Source organism: Festucalex cinctus, chromosome 3, assembly GCF_051991245.1.
Source record: "Festucalex cinctus isolate MCC-2025b chromosome 3, RoL_Fcin_1.0, whole genome shotgun sequence".
NCBI classification, from domain to species: domain Eukaryota; kingdom Metazoa; phylum Chordata; class Actinopteri; order Syngnathiformes; family Syngnathidae; genus Festucalex; species Festucalex cinctus.
Genome location: NC_135413.1, coordinates 24,164,362 through 24,188,747, shown reverse-complemented (window position 1 = coordinate 24,188,747; position 24,386 = coordinate 24,164,362). Strand labels below are relative to the sequence as shown.

Here is a 24,386-nt window from a genome sequence, read left to right as displayed (position 1 = left end):
TGGGACCACACATCTCATTAAAAGTTAAAAGATAGGAGAAGTGCAAAGATGAATAAGAAATAAGACATGACTTTCTTTGGCCTTTTTGGATGTTTTCCAAGTTCTAATCATATGAATGTGCCTTTACCTTTCGTTTTTACTTTATACTACAGTGCCACTACTAAAAACTAAACTAAATACAGTTTAGTGGTGCCTTGAGATGAGTGACCCCAGTGATACTGTACGAGTCATCATTCAGCAAGTTTTTTGCTGCGTCATGGGAGCAAAAATCAGTGGTACAGAATGTGCACTGTATGGTGGTAGTGAAGTCAACTCAGTTCACTTCAATATAAGCAGCAGTTTGGCAATTTGTGGACAATAATAATAAAAAAAAAAAAGAGGATTGAAGATGTTTACAGCCGTTAACAGAACATAAAACAAAGACGCAAAAACGATATGTTGTGTATTTAAAAAAATAAAATAAAAAAATGCTAGCTTAATGCTAACATGGAAGAGACCAAAATTATGTTGTGTATTTTAAAAAAATGTTAGCTTAATGCTAACATGGAATGGAAGAGACAAAAATTATGTTGTGTGTTTAAAAAAATGTTAGCTTAATGCTAACATGGAAGAGACAAAAAATATGGTGTGTATTTAAAAAAAAAAAAATTAGCTTAATGCTAACATGGAATGGAAGAGACACAAATTATGTTGTGTGTTTTAAAAAAATGTTAGCTTAATGCTAACGTGGAAGAGAAAAATTATGTTGTGTATTTTAAAAAAATGTTAGCTTAATGCTAACATGGAATGGAAGAGACTAAAAATATGTTGTGTATTTTAAAAAATGTTTGCTTAATGCTAACATGGAAGAGACAAAAATTATGTTGTGTTTTAAAAAATGTTAGCTTAATGCTAACATAGAAGAGTAAAACATTGCATATTGTAACTTGTGTATTTAAAAAAAAAAGAAAAAAAAGAAAAAGGTTAGCTTCGTGATATCATGGAAAATAACCCAAATAATGGAAAATGCCACAAACATGCTCACAATTAGTATAGTCGTGGTGTGATAATACCATAAACAAAGAATATTTAAACACCAAGGAACATCTTCTTTGTGTCTTTCGGACAGTATCATACTGCCCCCGGTGGCCAAGTTGAGCACGTCATGATTCACAATGACTTAATCACGATGCACAAACTTTAAATCTTTAAATTAAATGAAGTTATTACGTTTATGAAGCACACTATTATGGAGAGCCATTTTCCTGATTAAAAAAACAATGGAATATATGTTGTTGTTTTTAGGGGGTGCTTGGGAGTATTAAAAGCATTTCCATTCATTTAAATGGGAAAAGATGATTTAAGGCATCTCGGGGCACCACTGTATATCAAATAAATTCATCTTGTATGCTTTTAGTGCAGTGATTGTAGTTCCGTGGCGACTCAAAAATGACAAACGACGTAATTACCGACTTGAATCATCATTATGATGAGTTGGCAGAAAAATTAGCAGCTTGTTCATCGCACGTTCCCAAACAGCCGTGACATGCTACACGGCGTTTCCAGGTGCAGACAAGCGCTGACGGTCGTCAATTAAACGGAGCAGCTGGACTCCTAAATCCGCATCTGTTTACTCACACTGCAGCAGCTTGGTGTCGACCAGCAGCTCCAGAGTCAGCAGCACCACCACCAGAACTACGCAGGCCACCAGGACGCAGTTGAAGCCGGCCGACGACAGGCACACTTGCCACAGCGCCGCCCGGCCCCCGCAGCACGGCTTCAGCCAGTTGGACCTGGGAGGGGGAAAGACAGATGATGGAGAAGGGATGGGTGTCTCATTCAATCATTCCGCGTTTTTGACTTCGGTTTCCTATCTAAGATAACAGCCATTTGTTTGCTGTTATACTTTTTTTTCCCCCCAGGAATAAAATTAATACAAATATAAGTGGATTCCAAAACAGTTAATCAATTTGTGCGCAGCATAACAGCTAAATGCCGCTTCACCATGTTAACTTTGAAACCCGGGCTCCACTGATTGACTTAAGCAAATCATTCCATTTTCATCCATCTCAGGGGTTGCCATTTTGACCAATACTGCCCACTGCTGGTGACGGAAATTGACATCAAATTCCCCTCGGGCTCGCATTACGAACATCTGCGTTTGGTCATGTGACATTTGCAATGCGAGCCCGAGGGTATCAATTTAGGTTGACATCAGAGGGAGGTGTTGGTCAAAATGGCTGTCCCTTGAGATGGAGGAAAATGGATGAATTTGCTTAAGATTCAGGTCAATTAGTGGCGCTTTGGTTTCAAAGTAAACGTGGTGAAGCGGAAGTTAGCTGTTATGCTGCGTGCAAATGGAATGAGTTGCTCTTGGAAGTGAAGTCAGCCCCAAGTATAAGTGAGTAAAAACGTTTTTTTCCCTCCCATTCCTTTGGTGAAGGTCTTTTAAGAATTAAAAAAAATCAAATTCACTCTAAAGTCTTTTCGTAGTAATTGTGTGAATACTGAAAGTATCCCACATATGTTATTCGGATTTTTATTCTCCTCACTTTTTTTTTTGCCGAGAAACAACTCCCACATAATACTTTAGATTTACACCGTTCAAATTTCAATTTGCTTAAAAAAATTCACGCCTTCCGGGGTGTGTATATATATATATATATATACATACTAGGGGTGTGAATTGCCTAGTACCTGACGATTCGATCCGTATCACGATTCATAGGTCACGATTCGATGCGATACCGATTAATCCCGATATGAATTTACAAGTCGATTCTTGCGATTTTTTTTTTTTTACTCAAATTTGGAAAATATCAAGAAAATGTATTTATTTATTGAACTTCAGGTTTATAACTATGAGCCACTGTATTTAACAAACAGGTTGTAACCTTTTTCATGTTAGAACAGCATTGAAATAAAATATTATGGCTTAATGCTCCATTAATATAATATTCTTCCATGCTTAAGGTGTGAAAGTTAGACGTTTTGTTGAATATTTTCCCATCAAAAATGGACATTAAAAAAATCGATTCGAGAATTGCGTGCTGTCGAATCGCGATATATTGCCGAATCGATTTTTTTTAACACCCCTAATATATATATATATATATATATATATATATATATATATATATATATATATATATATATCTCGTCTGATTCAACATTACTTACATTACTTGCACAATTTAACGTTAAATATCAACTTTTCCCCATTCATTTTCAATTTTATTAACATCTATACCTGTAATACAGATTCAAAAAAATCCCAAAAATGACAAAACGTGATCTAACATGTCAAATGTACGACAAAAATTAAAAAAGAAGCAGCCCATTGTCTTGCTTTCAGTATTAGCGGGGTTGCAGCAACATTCCAACAGTCCAGCAGAAATATCTTACCAAGGATCAATATACATTTTTGGTGCGCTATGGAGAAGCACAGAAAAAAAATAAAAAATAAAAAATGACGTCTCCATGAAACATTTGTGGAGCATTAGTGAAGAGCACGGCGGAATGGCAAGTGATGCAACTCACAATCTCTGGAATAAAATAATAATTCATTCCGACGTTCTCACTCAGGGCAGGCAGGAAAAGTATTAATTTAATAAAGCTGTAAAGAAACCCGGTCTGAAAGCAGGGAACATGCCAATGACAGATCACTCCCAGCTCTCAAACTTCATTTGAGGGAAATCACTTCAAACCGGACCACCTCAAGTATTTATGAGTAAGGGAGGGGCGTGGGTGGAGGGCGAATCACTTCAGCGGCTCTCAGGGTCACGGAAGGTTCGGATCAAATGGGACGGCAGATCCCGGGAATGCGCGTGCGCGAGCATCTCGCACACGCGGCTGCAAGGATGCAGAGAGGAAATGTCGCTGCTGCTTCATGAAGACATCAACAGGCAGCGGGAGGGGCAGGGGGGGGGCTGGAAGGTGAGCTGACAGGAGGGCAAAGCGAGGGGATGAGATCATGAGGGCGATCAATAGCGAGCCGAGATGGACGCGATGGCGCGTCGGCTGTGGGAGAACGTCCGGATGGAAGAAAGACATCAGCCGCAGATGTCCTTCTTTCCACCACGGAGGGACGCGTGCGGGAAATTCAATTTTACCTTCAAGGAGGTTTGCTGTATGTTTCATTAAGAGATAATAAGTGTTGGACCACTTGATCAACTCACTCAAGTTATTGATGGTTACACATGCACACAAAACTCCCCTTCAAAAAAAAAAAAAAAGAATCACGACCCGTGCAAGTTTCACAGGTCTGGCAGGCCTCTAAATGATCGATCAGAACTCTTGATTAATGTCTTGATTGCACATTTACAACAGAGCCACGTAGGTCAGCAAAAGAGCGCGGCACGCTGGGCCACAGACAATTAGATTTTCCCACAAAGTGATTCATCACCGGGAGGCGGCGAGCAAACGAGCGACACTTTTCTGCATGGCCAACACTTACTTATTAATTCATGCAAGATGCCAAAGTACTGTTAACATATGGATTGTTGCACTAATTGGACAAAAAAAAAAAAAAAAAAAAAAGGTTAGCACACTAAAATTTGGACCAAAACATTTTAACCCTCTTTCTATGATGTAGTGCTGTGAACTACAACCACACAGTGGTGTCTTGAGACTATGGAGGACCAACACTGCAAAAAAAATAAAAATAAAATAAAAAATAAAATAAATAAATTAATAATAAGAATAATAATAATAAATAAGTAAATAAATAAAAGTTAAAATTAAAACTGGATATAAAAAAGAAGTCAAAAAAATAATTTTAAAAATATATAAATTAAATTAAAAACAACGGAAATATAATAAAGTAAAACTAAAACTGCATATAAAATATAAGTACATAATAAAAAAATCTATAATAATATGATATAATATAATATAATAAATAAATCAAATTAAAAAAAGTAAAACTAAAAAAAAAATAAGGAGATTAAAAAAATAAAAATAATATAAAAAAATGCGTAAATAAATTCAAAAATAAATATAGAAATATAATTAAATGTTTGCTTTGCTTTGATTTTGCAAGCAAAGTTATAGTGGACAAAAACTATCCATCCATCCATCCATCTTCTTGACCGCTTATTCCTCACAAGGGTCACGGGGGGTGCTGGAGCCTCTCTCAGTTGCCTTTGGGCAGTAGACGGGATACATCCTGGACTGGTTGCACACAGAGACGAATAACCATCCACACTCACAAGCACTCTTAGGGACAATTTGGAGCGCTCAATTAACCTGCCATGCATGTCTTTGGAATGTGGGAGGAGACCGGAGTTCCCGGAGTACAAAAACTATTGAAATAAATAAAGGTAAAAATGAAAAAAAAAAACATTTTAAATTCCAATCAATACAGTGCCAACAACATTAAATAACAATAAAAATTAATGATTGGATAGTTAAAGCTAGCACTTGAGCACTTTTTTTTTTTTTTTTTTTTAAAGAATTGATAACTTGTCTCTCACGCTGCCTGCGGTGAGAGCCTCTCCTGATTCTCAGCATTCTGCTGAACTCAGCTGGCACGGGAGAGGGAAAATGGACGCCGACTGTGAGCTTGCAGGCAACAGAGCAGTAAAGGTCAGAGGACGAAATATACCTTACGCTTTCTTTTCTACTTTCTTCACTTGAGAGGCTTTGCATCTACATATCACACATGGGACCGGGATATGCTAATAAAGTGACATTTTGAGGAACTCAATTTGCATACCTTCCTGTATAACAAGCGCATTCAAGGTTTAGATGTAACATTATAAGCACCAAGGCATGGACCGAGATTAGTTTCTGATGGTAACATAACGATGGGCAAAAATATTGCTGTGAAATACCTTTGCCTATTAAACACAATTTTATTTTTAAAGAAAATATGGGAAGTTTGGTAATTAAGAAACTTTGAACTATTTTCAGAACAAATCCATAGGCTGCGTATGTTGTCCTCGGGGCTAACTAGTACCCGCTGGCACCATGTTTTTTTTTTCCCCCCTTCACATTAAGCACATTAATCTAATGATGTACAGTATAGCTTCTCAGCAATTAAATTTTTCATGTCATCCACAGACCACAATATTATAGTGCCATCAGATCGTGCATACGCCACTGATGACTGACACGGCAGCGGGGACACAAAGCACTGGTCTTGGCCAAAGAAATGGGCCACAGAGTCGAAGCAAATGAAGATGGATCGGGCTCCATGTGTGTAGCGGCAGACAAGCTGTCCTTGATAAATAGGTTTTCGCCAGGACACTCCATCGCTCCTCGCTCTCGGCCTAAAAAGCAATCTCGCACTTTGCATGTCTGTGAATATTAACAAACCCTTAAAGCCGCCACTCTCAAATGTCATCTATTGTGTCGCACATGGGGCCAAGCGGGAGGGACAGATTGATGAAGAGGACTGTTCCTGTGAGTGTTTGAGATAGGGAGGAGGTACGAAGAGCGACATCTTGCTCTCTTTTCGGGCATCTATCAACACAGCGGCAGGTTATTGTATGTCATAGTGTTGTGAATGGGCCAACGAAAAAACATGACATTTGATTGTAGGCTCACATAAAGGAGGAGAATGAGAAATTGATTTCAACTTTTCACTACTTCAGTGAAGCAGATGGCGGTGCGGTTACTTTAAATGCACAATACTGCCACCCACAGGATTGGAATGGAACAGTATCACGATGAGTGTTTTGGGTTATTTGGCAGAAGTCAAAATAATTTAGTGGGATTATGTAATGAAAAGCAATTAACTGGTCAATATGATGATTTATTTTCAATATTTATTTTTAATAACATTGAAGGTTTATACACTTATAACACTTGCATTATTTGATAAAGCGATGTAATGTTTTGCATCTACGAGGCGACTAGGAGAGCTAACATTACGGCGTGAATAGAGATAAAAAACAAAAACAAAAAACACTTCCATTATTCGGCTTCATAACATTAAAGTAAACCAAAATATTAGGAATTTTGGTCCAATATTTTCAGACTATGTTAAGTAGGGATGTAACGATAACGGAAATATCGTGACATCATGATATTAAAACTGCCACAATATATCGTCGTCTTCATGTCACGATATTAAAAGCAGCACATCTGTTTAAAGTGGCGTTGATTTCCATTTGTGCAGTTCTAGCACACTCTGGTGGCTAGTTTGTTAGTGCAGATTAATTTTCACAAGACATGTTTTGGCCCTTCTATGTTTAAAATCCACGCTAATGGCTAATATATATAAATATTTTTATTCTTTTATATAATATCGATAATATTTTGATATTTTTCACTGCTGTAATGTACAAATGTACAATATTTTGTGAGTGATTTTTTTTTTTTTTATAACATTGTGACCTCTTTTGTATCGCCAACCTCCCCACAATATCGGGATAATTATCGTATTGTGACCTTAATATCGTGATAATATCGTATCGTAATGTTTGGATATCGTTACATCCCTAATGTTAAGCACGTCTGCACATGTCAACATACATTTTTGGTGAGTATCCACTGGACCAGTTGCACACCACTGTACAGTGCATGTTCGACAGTCACGACTGCAGTAATTTGTTTTTATTTATGTTAGTATTATTTTATTTATTATTTATCTATCCATCCATTCATTTTCTGAGCCGCTTTTCCTCACAAGGGTCGCGGGTTTATTATTTATTATTTATTATTATTTTTGTTTTTTTTAATTTTATTTATTCATTTTTATTTATTCATTTTTTTTCCGAAGGAAGAATACAAAACCTGAGATAGTTCGGAGCCCCATTTAAATTATGGCAATACTTGACGACACCATACGCCATTTTTATAGCACAACAGAACAGGAAACAGGTCCAAAATGAACAGTTCCATTTTAACGCACACAACCCGACAAAGCGATGACGTGGGCTGGACAAAAATGTCCAAAATGGCAGCGTATTTTGATACGCAGATACCATTGATATTTGCGCATGTAGACAGACAACCAGTAGCACTCGTGTTCATACCAATGGATAATTTAGAGACTTTAATGAAGCTAAGATGTTTTTAGAACACAGGAGGAAGCTACAATGTCTGAAGAAAACATATGAACATGTATAGATTCACACAGGAAGTGAGGCAGCCATGCTACCCGCGACCCCCCCCAAATGTCCAACATTCATCAAATGGAGCCGGTGGTAGTGATGTGGATGAAAAAAAAAAAGTGGATGAAGGTTGTTTGCTGCAATCCTACATCCTTCCCTTTATCCCCACTCGCCTCGCTCTCTCCTCCAGTCAAAGTGGCAGTTTGACCCATATGAACCATCTGTCATTGCTGTGTGTCTCACACCTCTCAGTCTGACCCCTGGAGATCAACGGCATATGCTGCTGCTGCTGCTGCTGCTGCTGTGGGCAGCCAGCTGAGAGGCGGATGAAAAGTCAGGACAAGCGGCGGATGTGTCCGTACAGGCGCACACGGAGAAGATTTGACAGAAGTCGGAGCTCCACCAAGTCTGGAGGTCACAACAACCAGTCTGGATAATAGCAAACTAATGCTTCGTGACAAAAGGCAGTGTATTGCCTCCTCTCTCAAACTATTCCTCCTTATAAGATTGTATGCCTTCGTTGAAATGCAAATTGAAAAGGTTGAGTCATATACGGTACGTCGCCATCTAGCCACTGTATACACCACAGATTTTCTGTGGGTAGAACACAAGTCACAATTTTAGATCCAAATAAAATTGTGATATCTTGTGTGTAACACATCTTCCCACAGATGTTTGGCAGGTTTTGTTATGGTCTGATGAAACCAAAATTGAACATTTTAGCCATAATTCCAAAAGGTCAAGTATGGTGGCGGCAGAATCACACTTGGGGACGGTTTTTCTTCAGATGGAAATGGGACCTTAGTCAAGGTGAAGGAATTATGAAAAGTTCGAAATAAAAGTCAGTGTAAGCACAAAACTTTAATGTGTCTGTTAGAAAGGGAAAAAAGAACATCTGGAATTAATATGGGGGTTGATCAGAGTTACTTAAAATTAGCGATAGATTGATATGTTAGGGCTGACACCGATACCGAATATTAGTAACCAAGGAGGCCGATAACTGACCAATATTGACTTTCACTACAAGGGAAAATATTGACGTCAATTAAAAAAAATAAATAAATCAGAACTACAACTCTTAACTTTGTCCATTTTTTTAAGCATAACTTTTAAGATTTGCATAATACTTACATTTTAATTTTTTTTTATCTTAGTCAAAAGACATATCTTAAAAAGTTAAATAAATAATGCAGTAATAGTAATCATTAAATAATACAGCCAAATAAACAAGTAAATAGCTCCCTGTGTTCTCCAGCAAATAAAGTTTTCAAAAATTTCAAACTATCTGAAATGTTACATTTTTACTTAGCTTATTTTTAATTTCAAACAAGAGAAAGTGCAGATAATTCCTAGGTTCAGCATCTCTTATAAAGTCAACAGACAATTTAAATAAATAGTTCCCTGAATTTAATTTAACAGTTTTAAATCGATTGGCCGTACTGTATGATTCTTCAAATAAGGTCGATACTCATCAAAACGCTGAATATCGCCGCCAATAATCCGCCCAGCCGATAATCGTTATATCTCTACTTAAAATGGTGGCAGTTGTGTGCCAATTCCATTTAACATGCATGAGTTTGAATTTGGGGCGGCACGGTGGCGTGGATGAGTGGTTAGCACGTCCGCCTCCCAGTACTGAGGACGCAAGATCGAGTCCAGGCTCCGACCTTCCTGGGTGGAGTTTGCATGTTCTCCCCGTGCCTGCGTGGGTCTTCTCCGGGTACTCCGGTCTCCTCCCACATTCCAAAGACATGCATGGCAGGTTAATTGGACGTTCCGAATTGTCCCTAGGTCTGCGTGTGAGTGTGGATGGTTGTCGGTCTCTGTGTGCCCTGCGATTGGCTGGCAACCAGTTCAGGGTGTACCCCGCCTATTGCCTGAAGCCAGCTGGGATAGGCTCCAGCTCCCCTGCAACCCTTGTGAAGAATAAGCGGCTAATAAAATGGATGGATGGATGAGTTTGAATGTGATTGATTCATTCGGAAGACAGCCACATCTCGGTTCTAAGAGGGTGTACACACTTATGCAATCACATTATTTTAGTTGTTCCTCTCAATCCCCCTCTCAAAAAGATGATTCTCCGCCCAATAGTAGTGAATATACTGGTTATAAATAACAATGTGAGGAAATTATTTCTCTTGCTTTTATTTTATTTTTTTTCCAATCCCAAAATTCAAGGGTGTGCAAACGTTATAACCACCTGTACATATGCACACTCTCCAAATGCTATTACGCATCAAACTAATCTAAAATAGACGGGTCATAACCCCTATTAAGGCAGCGCTAAGTTGTCACTATCAGGGCGCTATTAAGATGATGAAGTCTTGCTTGACACGAATCAAGACAATCATGATTTGACTGTGGCGTGAAAATCCCATCTTGAACCTCCGCGCAGGAGACGGTTGCAGCCAAATTCTATTAATAATTCCATCCAGCTCACCACTGCACACAATCCGCGAGTACCGCGTGTGCCCCATGTGGTCCGCAAGAACATCCACCTCCCACATCATCGCCCACGTCTCCCGATGAAGAGCGCTGCCAAGCTGCCGCGCAAGACTAAAACGTGCTCCTGTGTGCTCTTCCACTCCTTTTCCGAGCGCGGCCAGATACAAACGCAAACATCAAATATTCAAGTTAAGCCGGCAAATAATGAGGAGTTTCGTTTCGAAGAACTACATCAAGCTAATGGTTTACTTTGCGACCAGAGGACACATTACAAGGTGACAAAGCATGTCTACAACGTAAATTACAGTAGAAAACATTCTGTCATGGAAATCCCGGCACCTCCTCTAACTGCAAGCTTTATTGTTACTCGCCTTGCGTTGAAGAAAGAAAGCGCCTGCGTCATTCCTTATGATGCAACACATGCGTCAGTAAGGCTGCCGCGAGCGGTGACGGCCTTTTTCCACGCGGCGTGAACGTGAAGGTGCGCAAGACTGCAATGACAGGTTTGGCTTTGTCCTCGTAATCAGAAATGCCAATCTCGAACGCTCAGAGGAAATACTGCAGAGGGTTTTCCTCTGCTCACCCCGGAGGCACGTCGGTTAACCCCGAAACTAAAATGAACGGCCGGGCCGGAAAATGCGGAAAAAGGTTAGGACAGATATTTGCTGAATGTAAATTGTTAGTGGAGGTGTACTGAACTCCACAACCGTTTGGATCCACTATTTGATTAGCCACAATTTGTTGGTTGTTGGTTAAATCACCTGGTTTGGTTGTGTGGAAAAAAAATGTAAAAGAAGAAAATCTGAAATAATAAAGAAGTAGGTCAAACTTTTACGAGTGTAGACCTACTTTCATACGCCAAATTGTTTCCTTGAGTACCGTATTTTCCACACTATAAGGCCCACCTAAAAGCCTTCAATTTTTTCAAAAGCTGACCATGCGCCTTATAATCCAGTGCGCCTTATATATGGATCAATATTGAGCCGCAACAGGTCTCGCTGTCAAGACGCTATCGGTGACCCTGCACGATCGGTGACGCGCATGCGCAGAAGATCCCGCCATCTTGGATTGCTTGCTAATACTAATACTTTATCTCAGAGAAAATTATAAAACAGCTGTTTATTCATTTTGGGAGTGAATGGAGTTGTCAGAAAGCTGGTTTGTAATCTATTAATAAAGTTTGACTGACCTATCTGACTGTTTTGTTGACATTCCCTTTAGCGCAGCACCATCTAATGGATGCATAACGTAACCCCAACCTTATATATGGAAAAAAATAAAAAAATAAATTTAAAATATGTCATTCATTGAAGGTGCGCCTTATAATGCGGTGCGCCTTATAGTGCGGAAAATACGGTAATCCACTTCTACTTTCCGCAAATATAGTGTGGCTATAAAAAGTCTACACACTCCTGTTCAAATGCCAGATTTAGTTAGTGTTGAACATGTTCCAAATTTGATGGTGACAAGAAAAACGGTGTGAGAGTCTAAAGAGGGTTTGAGAAGGTCTGGCAAGTGGCTTTTCAATGTTTTGCACCAATGAACGAAGACTGACGAAAAAGCTACACTCGCTACGTGCGTGCACCCTCGCAAGCCTGCGCTGTTTTGAGATAAAGGTTTAACCGACGTTGACTTCATGGCAGGTTGCGTTCGATGGCGCAGTGTTTCCTAAACGTTCTTTAAACGGTCTAAATGATGAGCATGAAACGTTCTCTAAACCATCTTAATGGTTCTCTAAACAGTCTTAATGATGATTAGAGACTGTTAAAGAATGTTTAGGAAACTCTGTGACCTTGAGCAAACGACATTGTCTAAACCAGGGGTCTCCAAGTTCAGTCCTCGAGAGCCCCTATCCAGCCTGTTTTCCATGTCTCCAACCTTCAGCACAGCTGAATCTAATGATCAGCTAATCAGCAAGCTTTGCAGAAGCCTGATAACGATCCCGATCATGAATCAGGTGTGTTAGTGGAGAGAAACATGGAAAACAGTCTGGATGGGGGATCTCGAGGACCGAACTTGGAGACCCTTGATCTAAACAGTCTTGATGGTTATCTAAGCAGTCTTAATAGAGTTTAAAGACCGTTTAGAACAGTCAGAACAGTCATAATGATGTTTAGAGACTTGCAAGAGAATGCTTAGGAAACACTGCAATCTTGAATGAACCCTAACGTGACATCAACATTTGTTAGCGTTGCGAACCTTGGAGCTTTGACTGTTTCGAGAACGTTTAAGAAACCTTACGCTGCAACCTTGACCATACCAACCATCCATCCATTTTCTTAGCCGCTTATCCTCACAAGGGTCACGGGGGTGCTGGAACCTATCCCAGCTGACTTCGGGCAGTAGGCGGGGTACACCCTGAACTGGTTGCCAGCCAATTACAGCCTTGACCATACCCTGATGTGAAGTCAACAATTGTTAGCGTCACAACTGTTGATTTCACCTCAGGGTTTGTTCAAGGTCACAGCGTTTTCTGAACGTTCTCCAAACAGTCTTAATGGTTGTCTAAACAGTCTGAATGGTGTTTGTTCAAGGTCACAGCGTTTGCTAAATGTTCTCTAAACAGTCTCTAAACACCATTAAGACTATTTAGAGAACCATTAGGACTGTTCGTTCTAGGGCGCAACATTTCCTAAGCGTTCTCTAAAGTTTATAGTCCAGACAGTCTTAATGATTCTCTGCCTTAATGGTGTTTAGAGACTGTTTCAGGAACGTTTAGGAAACAGTACGAACTTGAACGAACCCTGACGCAAAATGAACATTGGTTTGTGTTGCAAATGTTCACCCCTCAGTGGGATATGACCAAACAGCATTGCACCAGTCATGCAAACCTTTTTACAAATGCCTCCTTTCATATTTTTTTTGGAGAGTGCCATTTTTTGAGCAAGAGTGAACATAAAATAATAAAAAAAAGTCCATATTAACGAAGGCTGTCCTGCAAAGGCCAACCAGATTTCGCACTCAGTAGGGTGGTAACTATTAGCGGGATTCAGTCATTTTACTGGTCAAGAATAAAAAAACTGGAGTGGGTCAAGGTCCATCTGTTGTCGCTCACAGAGCTGCCAGCATCCCATCGGACCATCCCAGACTGAGTTGGAAATTCTTGCCAAGGCTTGGATGATGAAATGGCAGATTTTGTTATTTGCCAAAGATGCCAAAAGGGTTTGTGAGTCACGCTTCCTGTCACTTGCGCCCCAGTCGGGAAAGGCGTGTCCTGGACCGAGCCAAGAGCCGGGCGATAATTGTGGTAAGAAAAACCTGACCTTAAGAACAAGTCTTCTTGTTTTCTGACCCCGGGTTTTCACCGGATGCGGTTGCGGTGCGGTGCGTCTTGACTGCGTGCTCCGGACGGGTCAATTTTTTTGTCAATCCACACCGGCTCCGCACAGCTGCGGTCCGGCAGCTCCGTCGGCGCCCACTTCCCAAGTGTCTCGCGGGACCTCGCGCGCGCGATCATGTAGCATTTCACAACGACAAACATACAGAAAGTCTGTGCTCAACAGAAAAGCAGAAAGAGAGGTGGACTTCTTTTGAAATAGGAGCTGGCGAGTGTTTTATTCTGAAAGGTAACCGGAAATTTATTTTGAAACTGCGTCGGTCTTCCTGTCCCGCTCGATGTGTTTTGTGCTAGCTTGCCATTTGCCGGAGGCCTACCGCTGCGGCGTCCGGCAAAAATAGAAAATAGGTCTATCCTTGCGGAAGGGCTGCGGCACGCCGCAGCTGAGACGCAGTCGACACGCAACGCACCCGCAAGCGGTGTAAACTGCACCATTCGAATGAATGGAATCTAATTGCTTGCGTCGCCGGACCGCACCGCAACCGCACCGCAACCGCACCGCAACCACATCCGGTGAAAACCCGGGGTGACAGATATCGCCACTGAGAATAGAAACCACACTGAGCGGAAATGGAACCAGCAAACTGATATAATGACAAATGCAAATTGAGGACTCATAGGAGGACTCCTACATGAAATGTGACGACACGGACGCAATAACGAGCAATGGATAGCGTGACGGCAGGATAGATGATCGCCAATCCCACCTCATTAAGGATAAAGCACATTCAGGCAACAACAGGCCACAATATTACTCAAATGTTCATAATTGGGGTGGCAACATCAGTCATTGTGTGATTACATTTGGGGCTTTTGAGCATACAAATTAGTCAGAGCGGGATCTGATTATAATGATTAATCTTGCTCATTTACCGCTACTGTGTGATCTCTGATCCGACAGTGAAAAAATAAAAATAAATAAATCAAAGTTTAGCTCAAATCTTGCGATGTGAGCTATGACATCGCGATATATTTTTTGTTTAGAGGATTTTAAGTTGTAACTAGCAGAAATTGGACCTGTGAATGCACCGATGTCGGCCATTAAATCCAACATGAATATCCTTTATTTGATTTAAAATATTACTTAGATTTTTAAATTAAATAATTTTACACATCTTTTGCACATGGTGTTAGGGCTGCTTGATTATGGGAAAAAAAATAATCATCATTATTTTGGCATTAATTGAAATCACAATTATTCAAACGATTATTTTTTGGTACACAACACGAAAACATTTAAAAATATTAAGACCAATTTAAAAAAAAATAGAAACACTATAATTATGTAAGTTCCTTTTGGACCAAACACAATTTATAATATATATTTATAATAATCTTTATTTATTTATTGATGTTGGCAAAAACTTGAAGTTGGAGTGCAGCTTGTGCACTGTGCAGTAGGACGATTATTTATTTTTTTTGGTACAAAACAATAAAATGTCGACACATTTAAAAACATTATGACCAATAAAAAATAAAATAGAAACACTATACGAAATCATGTATATGATTATTATTATTATTATTATATGAATCAAGTTCTTTGTGGACCAAACAAAACTTATAATAATATATATTCATAATATTTATTTATTTATGTTGGCACAAAGTTGAAGTTGTGCCAGCATGTGCACTGTGCAGTAGGACGATCATTTATTTTTTGGTACAAGAAAATATTTAAAAAAAATAAATAAATAAAAATAAGACAAATACAATTCTTTTAAACACTAATTTCCGTTCGTAATTTTTGTGTCTAAGTTACTTTTGGATGAAACAAAATGTATTAAATTTGTTATTTTAAAATTTAAATAAGGTCCAAATATATAAATTTAACCACCTCAAAATGTGTATTAATAATCCTTTTTTTATGAATATGCTGATTTTGTAATTTTTAATTTTTATTAAATTTTTTTTTTAAATTTTGGAGTGTAATAACTGTAATTGTAATTGAATTTCAATTAATTGCACAGCCCTACATGGTCTTTTGACAATAAAGCAGTTTTGACTATGATTTGGAACTATGGTCAGTCACGGTCCTTTTAATGCGGTTCGCTTTGAGACACATTTTTGTTTAACACAAAAATCAAACCATTCACTGACCACATGTGCAGTGAGTAATAGAGACTTTTCGGACCATACCCTTCTCTGTTGTCCTCTTCATCCGGGTTTGAGATGAGCTGAGATCCGGCGAGGGATACATCCAGGGCGGCCAGAGGCAAGTCTCTGTAGGTGAAGCTAACCAGCTGAACCGGGGCCACGCACTGGCTTTCCTCCTCCACCTGCTGGGAGATCACCTCCAGCTCGGAGGAAGCAGCTTGAGGAGGGGCCCTGTCGCACCAGCGCACAACAAGAGCAAATGAGAATGTGTTGGCTGCAATCATGTCTAATTCTAATGAACTCAAGTGTAAACATGCTCAGATATTTGTTACCTCTGGGATGCTCTGATTTTCCCTTATTATTTGTATGCTACTCAAGCATTATTAGCTTAAATAATAACATTCCAGAACATCCTCGAAATAAGCAAAATCTGTGAGACAGAAATATACTCTAGGTTTGTATACTCACTTTTAACATAAACACATTAAAAATGTACATTGAGCGAGATCAAGAGCAATGGACAAAACGCAAACAAAGAAAGCTATCATCTCATAATATACATCAATAAACATGCCCTAAGATGTACATTATTAAATTAATCTACAGCTGTCATTTTTTTTGTAGGTTTAAAAAGCAGGATTGAAGAGAATTTAACATTCAACAATATTCAAGAAAAAAAAATAGGCTGAGCTTGAAATAGGCCAACTTCCTGTTTTCACTCTTCTTCATTCAATTCAATTCTTCATTTGAAAGGGACAAATGTGATGCATTTAGAGGTTATGGCTAATACAAATTCTCAAAGGCAGTCCACACTTGGGCTCTTGCACAGCAGCACAATATAAAATGTGAAATATATATCAATTATAAAGGCCTAAGAAACAACATAATTAAAAAAAAAACTACACTAATTTGCAACATTACTTTTTTTTTTTTTGACGTGAACATATTAAAATTCAACATGGATTTTATTTCTGATGGCAGTGTTCCAGAGTTTACAAGTCTTCTAAGAGAAAGACTGTCCAAAAGTTGTCCTGCAGAAAAATGATTTTTCTTTCAATTTTACGTAATGTTAAACAAAATAGTGTACCACCATCTGGTGGTCAACCATGGAATTACACTCAAAATAATCCAGGGCCAGAAAATTTGGACATAAACATAAACCCATAATAAGGTTTACTGTACAGTGAAGTTTCGTACGATGTTTGTAAGGTCTTCTTTATACTCCTCATCTACCAATATGTTTATTTTTTAAGACGATTGAGCTTCTGAAGAGATTTTTTATTTTTTTCCTTTGTCTACAGTTTTTGTCTAGTAGCCTGCCGGGAAGTGAAAAAAGGTGAAAAGGTGAAAACTGACAAGCAATCCATCATTCAAACGGCATTATTGTTTAATAATAATTACAACAAAATTTAATAAACATACAAGATAGGGATGTAACGATAACAGCAATATTGTGATGTCGCAATATTAAAACTGCCACAATATATCGTCGTCGTCATGTAACGATATTAAAAGCAGCAAATCTGTTAAAAAAAAAGAAGTCAGGTTGGTTTCCATTTGCACAGTTTTAGCACCCTCTGGCGGCTCGTTTTTTTTGTTTTTTTTTTAGTGCAGCTTAATTTTCATGAGGCATGTTTTGGCCCTTCTATGTTTAAAATTATGATAATGGTCAGATGAAGAGGAACGTAATATGCTTGTGAAGTGAGTCAATATGTGGAGGAACTCAATGTGTGCTTTCATGAGCAAGTAACTGACTCAATGTTTAGTGTTATTAGAGATTGTAGGTTGTTTCTATGCATTGTTGTTATTTACAAAAGCACAATATTGTACAGTACTCTTTTTTTTTTTTTTTTTTTTTTTTTTTACAATATTGTGACCTTTTTTGTATCGCCAACCTCCCCACAATATCGTGATAATTGTTGTATTGTGATGTTTGGATATCGTTACAACCCTAATACAAGACGCAATAAAAGCTTAGATTTCCTATTACTTCACATGACATTGAATGACACACATCGCATATTCTTTGTAAGGTCACAGCTGCCATTTCATCTGCTAACGAAGTCTTGAAATTTAAATACAGAGGGCGGGTTTGCGAGGGGACGAGCTGAACCAATGAGGAACAAGGAGAAGTCACCCTACAAGAAGGGTCTCACGTGGCTTGGCGGTGGTCCAGCGAAGCCCGTGCGGAGACGTGAATAACTCGAGTGATCAACAGCAGGGCAAAGTCATCGATTACAAGACAAAGACGATGTCTTGGTGTATTGTACACTTTGTGTGCTGGGTTGAAGGTGGATGAGCACAACCACCTTTCTGTTAAATGTTAATGTAAGCAGTTCGAGAAAGAAAAATCACTTTTTTTCCTCTTTGCTGGGCCCGATTCTTGATGAGAAGCGCTTTCATGGACTCCCTTTGAAAGGTTACTTTGACTTGAGCGCGATGTTTGACTTTGCAACACATGTTGTTGTCACAACCCGAAGTCTTGACGGAATCGCAGTGAAATAACACAAACAGTATCTCGCATGCGCTTTGGCACCTCGAGCCACCGGCAACCCGGACACTAATCAGTCATGACAGACAAACGGTTTAGTGCATCAAAACCACATTTCCGGCCAATCAGAGCGCGGGCCAGCAGCCATTATGACAGGAGCCCAGCGGAGTGGCTGCTTGCCACCTCAACACGACTTCACATCTCAACACTTGGCTTCTCTTTAGAGGTGCGGGCGAGGACATGCCGCAAATTGTATGTGATACCAGTAAGCACAAGGATAGAGTCCAAAAAGCTGCTAATCAATTTAGCAGGTGTACATTAGTTTTATCAGTTTTCACATCATGTTTTAGAGACAACTGCAACTTAAAGGGATATTTGACTCATTGAACAATTTTCAGCAGTGAAAAGTTAATATTTTGACCAGAATTAATTTGATAACTTCATTCATTTTCACGTACAAATAAAGTACCTTTAAAAAGTAATTGTTCTACTTGCTGTCGACTGATGATGACATCATCCGTGCGGAGGAAGTAGGTTTCGGCCAATCATGGCTTACCTGTTTGTTGGGTTTGGTCAGTAAACTGAGCCATGACTGGTCGTTACCTACTTCGTCACCATGGTTGATGTCATCATCAGTGGACAGCAAGTAGAAAAAAATTACTTTTTTAAAGGTATTAATTGTATATAAAACATAATGAGGTTACCCCATTAATTGTAGACAAAATAGGAACTTTTTACTAATTGCTAATTACTAAAGAATCCCTTTAATTTGTGTTTTGAGAGTAATCACTGCCCGTGATTGGCTCCCTGAGTGCGGTTCAAAAGTGCACGATTTTGAAAATCTAAAGTGACAATCATTCTGAGATTCCAAAAATAAATAAATAAATTAAAATCATGCAGGCATTATTTCTTATTATATTTTTATTTTATTATTATTGTTTTATTTACCAATTTTACCTTTACCTTAGGTCGTAAAATTTGCTGTGTTCATATATAATCATTTATTTGTTTTTGTTCTTAAAGTAAAAGTCAACCCACTTTTTTTTTTTTTTTTTTTTTTAAACAATAATGTGTTCTATGTAGCCCTGCCAGTCTAAATATGGTATTTGGGTTAATATTGCGTTAGTGGAATATGAGATTAGCAGCAAAATCCATCGCAGGCGGTGGCCATTTTGCCACTTTCTGTCAACTGAAGATGACATCACAGTAGCTCAGAGCTCAGTACAGCCAATTACAGTACAGCTTCAGAAAACAGGTGAGCTCTGATTGGTTGTTGCCTGAGCCCTGGGCAACATTGATGTCAGTTGACAGCAAAATGGCCGTCCCCTAAGATGGATAAAAACAGCTGGATTTTGCTTCCATAACTCATAGTCCAAAAATGTAATATTAATCAGAATGTTGTGTTTAGACTAGTGAGTGCACATATCGTCAAGAAATGTTTCAGGTTGACTTCCACTTTAACTCATTCACTGCCATTGACGGAAAAAGACGTCAAATGATTTTTTGCTGGTCTGGCAATGAATGTGTTAATAAATAACTTTAAAAAAAAATCAAAAATCAAAGTGGCCCTTGCAGCTTTCTATTTTTCTGTATGTGGCCCTCAGAGGAAAAAGTTTGGACACCCCTGCTGTACATTATATCAACAATTTATAATTGCTTCATTGATTTTTACCATGTTTAACTCATTTACTGCCATTGACAGAAAAAGACGTCAAATGATGCATTTTTTTGCTGGTCTGGCAATGAATGTGTTAAAGATCAAGCACAAATTCCGGTTGTGAATGAAACACTATTGAACTGATTGATTTTCAACACGAGACAAGTTTTTTTTTTTGTGCCTTGGCAGACGTTTGCACTCTCCAAGTGCTCTTGTTTAAACTTTTGCTTTCATTTCGAAGAGACCGTCAGTGTCATTGTTACTGAGTGCTAAGAGTGGCCGTATTTCCAGCCAGCTGTCTGGACGTCCGCCACTTTGCCCAATAAGTTTGTATCCAGACACTTGGCTGCTGCTTGAAGCGCAGCAATTCACTGTCTTGATATCATCAGCAAACCAAGACAAATGTGCCAAATCAATTACACGGGGACAGGCCGCACTCGCCAGCAGTAGATCAGACACAAGCTCCTGACAGCGACTACATAATTTGGAGGATCACAGCATTGTTGCCCTGACCTGTACTCCCTGTACAATTTATTGTTATCCAAGGAACAATGGCACTCCGTGTAGTGTATTTTTCTCCATAGGCCGACATGAAAAACGAGTTTTAGCCTGAAAAATGGTCAACAACAGCTGGACCTAACTGCCATAAAAAAATAAAAATTAAAAATAAAAACTCTCACGCCACAACAGGAATGCTAGAGTGCGAGGGGCATCCTGTCAAACAGAATCAGGGTTCAAATAACTCCTTTGTCAACGTTATAACTTTCCCATCTGTCGCCTCACTTTGCTGGCTGTGGGCTTGACTGAATCACGCTCATCACCAGTCATCACCTTCCCGCTATTATCTACTTAACACATTCACTGCCAGCCCAGAAAAAAAAATGCATCATTTGACGTCTTTTTCCGTCAATGGCAGTGAATGAGTTAAAGATGATTGGCCGCACTACTGACGTTGCCCTTCCAAGCACCCTGCGCCTTTAACCAGAGAACACAGCTGACTGAACCCATTTTGGATTCACCCCCCCGCCCCACAACTCCGCTCCCCTCCTTTCTACCTTCTCTTGGCGCCGAGCACGGCTGTCATCAGAATGCAGGGCTCGTCGGCGGGACCACACACACACACACACACACACACATGGAGCAATTATTAATAAGAGAAGATGACAAGTGAGCATCCCTCATGAATGCTAAGAGGTGCCGGCAGACAGGAGATGACTGATATGTCATACTGTAAGATGAAGCCCAACTCCCCTTTGTTGACGGGTCCTCACAGGAGAATATGCCGGTCCCATCGAGCTAATCAGGACCCACCAAGATGGAGGTGCCCTTTCGCACGAGACGGCGTGTTCGTCAACAGAGATTCGCGATTTCGCAGCCTCTCAAGAATACGAGACGCAGGCGTCGGGGGTACTTACTGGTGGTTGCTCATGTTGAAAGGCTTCCGACGGACGTTCACACTAAATCAGGCTGGGTGATAATCACAGCAACAGTGACCTGGCTTAGCTCCTTTCACACCTTTAGAAAATACAGAAAAAAAAATGTGTACATGATCATCATATGATGACATCACATGAATAGCATACACGAGAAAGCGTACTATATTTGCAAACAGACACATCAACTAATGATTAAACGTGCACACAAATGCATGATTACCAACACTCTTAACTCATTTTCAGCTAAGTAAGCTCCTTCGGTACCGGCTGTTTTCCTGGATTTTGACTGATTTAGAAAGGTCCACAGAATATTTTTTTTCTTCAGAAAAAAAAAGTATATTTCTATCTGTTTCCGTTTTGCTGCAATTAGCATTACAATATATTCAAGTTTCATCATTATTTACAAATCTGCTTAAAATTGTGGGGAAACAGCTTGTTTTCATCATGGCCCTGGTTGATCTCTTATACTCTGCTGCCACCTGCTGACCGTTTTTGTAATTACTACCAATTTTTTTTGACCAGTTCTCTGCCTTTGAGATGCTGCATTAAAGCCTTCTATATGCTCTACCATAAAAAAAAAACAAAAAAACAAAAAAAAAACTTATAAATACGTCTTTGGGACACCTAACACCTTTAAAATATAACATATTTATACGTTTTGGGGAGCAAATGAGTTAAAACGGGTCAGAAATGGATCGATCCACTACTCGGGTAATTTGACCCTTTTTTTTGGGGTTGGTTTTCACAAAACAATCCTCCCAAAATGGTCATTTGGATGAAACAAACACAAAAAATGGGGGGTGGGGTGTGTATATATATATATATATATATATATATATATATATATATAAATTCATAAATAAAATTGAGTTATTTCGTAAGAAAAAAACAAAAAAACAAAAAAACAAAAAAAAAAACCTTGCAGAATACTTTGGACAAATTGATCCAAGTTGTGGATCGGTCTAAAAAAAATAAACCAATTTGGTTCAAAAATGGAATAATCCACTTTTTGGGTCAATTTGACACTTTTGTTTTAGTTGCTTTGCACAAAACAATCCCCCCAAAACGGTTATTTCGTATGAAACAAAACAAAAAAAAGGGTAGTTTTGTTTATACAAAAATAAATAAATAAAATTGGGCCATTTTGGACTCCAAAATTTTTTTTTAAAAATTGGAGAGATTACTTTGGACAAATTGATCCAGAAGTAGTGGATCATCCCCAAACTATGTTATTTCTGGCCCAACTGTTTAGGTTAGGTTAAAAAACAAACGCCAATTTGGGTTTAAATTAATTTAAAAAAAAAAGAAAAAAAAAAGAAAAGAAAAAAAAGGTCATTTTAGGGGGGGCGTGGCTCAGTGGTATGGTGGTAGTCTCCCAAACCAGAGGTTGTGGGTTCGATCCCAGAACATTGTGATCACATCGAAGAATCCTTGAGCAAGATACTGAACCCCCAATTGCTCCTGATGCTGCGTCATCAGTAGGTGAATGGGTAGTCAAAAATGTAAAGCGTTTTGGTGGCCTTAAAGGTGGAAATGAAGTGCCAAGTGCCATTTTGTGTGAAACAACCCCCCCTCAAAATTGGGTCGTTTTGTACATACAAAAATAAATAACATTGGGTCATTTTGTACAAACAAACAAACAAAAAAAAACTGCAAGGATACTTTGGAAAAATTGATCCAAATAGTGGCTCGGTCTCAAAAATAAAACGGGGGTGATTTTGGGTTGTTTTGTACGAAACGACTCAATTTTGTGGGGTAGTGTGTTGATCCATCTTCAACCCAAATTGGGTTTATTTTTGACCCAACTGTTTTTAGAGTGAAAGTTTTTATCTTTGCATTTGCTTCTTTCGCCTTCTTCTCACCTCTGCCTATACTCTGTTTAACTATTTTCCCAGGGAGCACTAAACTGTAATGGATTTTAAATCCCCCTTAATATACGCTCCGCTCTGTGAATCTGTGGGGCTGAGGAACACCACACCTCTTGCATAGCAAGTACCGAGGGATGCTAGCTAGCTCCTTGTGCTGCGGGACAGAAGGCCATTCAACTCAGTTAAGTGACAAGCCACTTTGAATGCAAGAGTCGGGAAAATCACACGTGACTCAGTTGATTAGATGCATAATTGTGGTGGTGTTGACATGTCAACAACAAATAAGCATAGGATGTTTGGCTCAGCCAGTTAAGATTTGGCACATTTCACATCAGTTGTGCTGCTCGTCCAACAATGTTTCCGACAAATGGGGCATCATTTACGAGGGAAATAAACAGACTGTCCAACAGTATCAATTATGATCAAGAAGCACACAAAGAAAATCGCCCCAACACAATTATTCCAACGGTTTCAATGCTAACAGCTACACCCTTAAAACTGCTCAAGTTATTTTTAACCCATGTTGGGTTATTTTTAACCCAACAGGTTTAAGGGTGTACAAAATGCAATGTTATTAGTAGACTGACATGAAGAAAGTCGGTCTACTAACATTACAGTCAATGCTATTACCATAATTCAATATTTACACTGGATGCAACATTCATGCATATGCTGTAAGTATTATGCTTGATAAGCTACAATTACCGCAAAGAATATTTCTTGTAGCTGCTTTCCAAATGATCATAATAAGAGGTTCATATATATAATCCTCATTAGCACAGGTAAACTGAAACATATCCAGGCTGACTTTTGTCAAATTTGCAAGGCGGTCGAAAAACAAGCATTTATATTTATTTTTTTTTATTTTTTTTTTTTACCCATGGACAATTTAGAGTCTTGAACTAACCTAACCTGCACATTTTTGGAATGTTATGTAGGTCCACTAGTTGCCTACAGTGGGTTAAATTTTCACCTAATTTGGCTCCACTCTATTCTCACTTGCAGGCACATGTGCA

The 24,386-nt window shown here is 38.9% G+C and overlaps 1 protein-coding gene across 2 annotated transcripts in view; it reads right to left on the bottom strand.

The window, feature by feature from the left end:
• Positions 1-24,386, bottom strand: part of tmem266 (transmembrane protein 266) — a 32,358-nt gene that overhangs the window by 6,992 nt on the left and 980 nt on the right. For both annotated transcript variants that reach the window (XM_077516907.1, XM_077516906.1), the window contains 3 exons: positions 21,482-21,581; positions 15,961-16,149; positions 1,618-1,772 (listed from right to left, as the gene is read on the bottom strand). In XM_077516907.1, coding sequence (XP_077373033.1) covers positions 1,618-1,772; positions 15,961-16,149; positions 21,482-21,495 — 358 coding nt within the window. In that variant the 5' untranslated portion in view covers positions 21,496-21,581. The remainder of the gene's footprint in view (positions 1-1,617; positions 1,773-15,960; positions 16,150-21,481; positions 21,582-24,386) is intronic.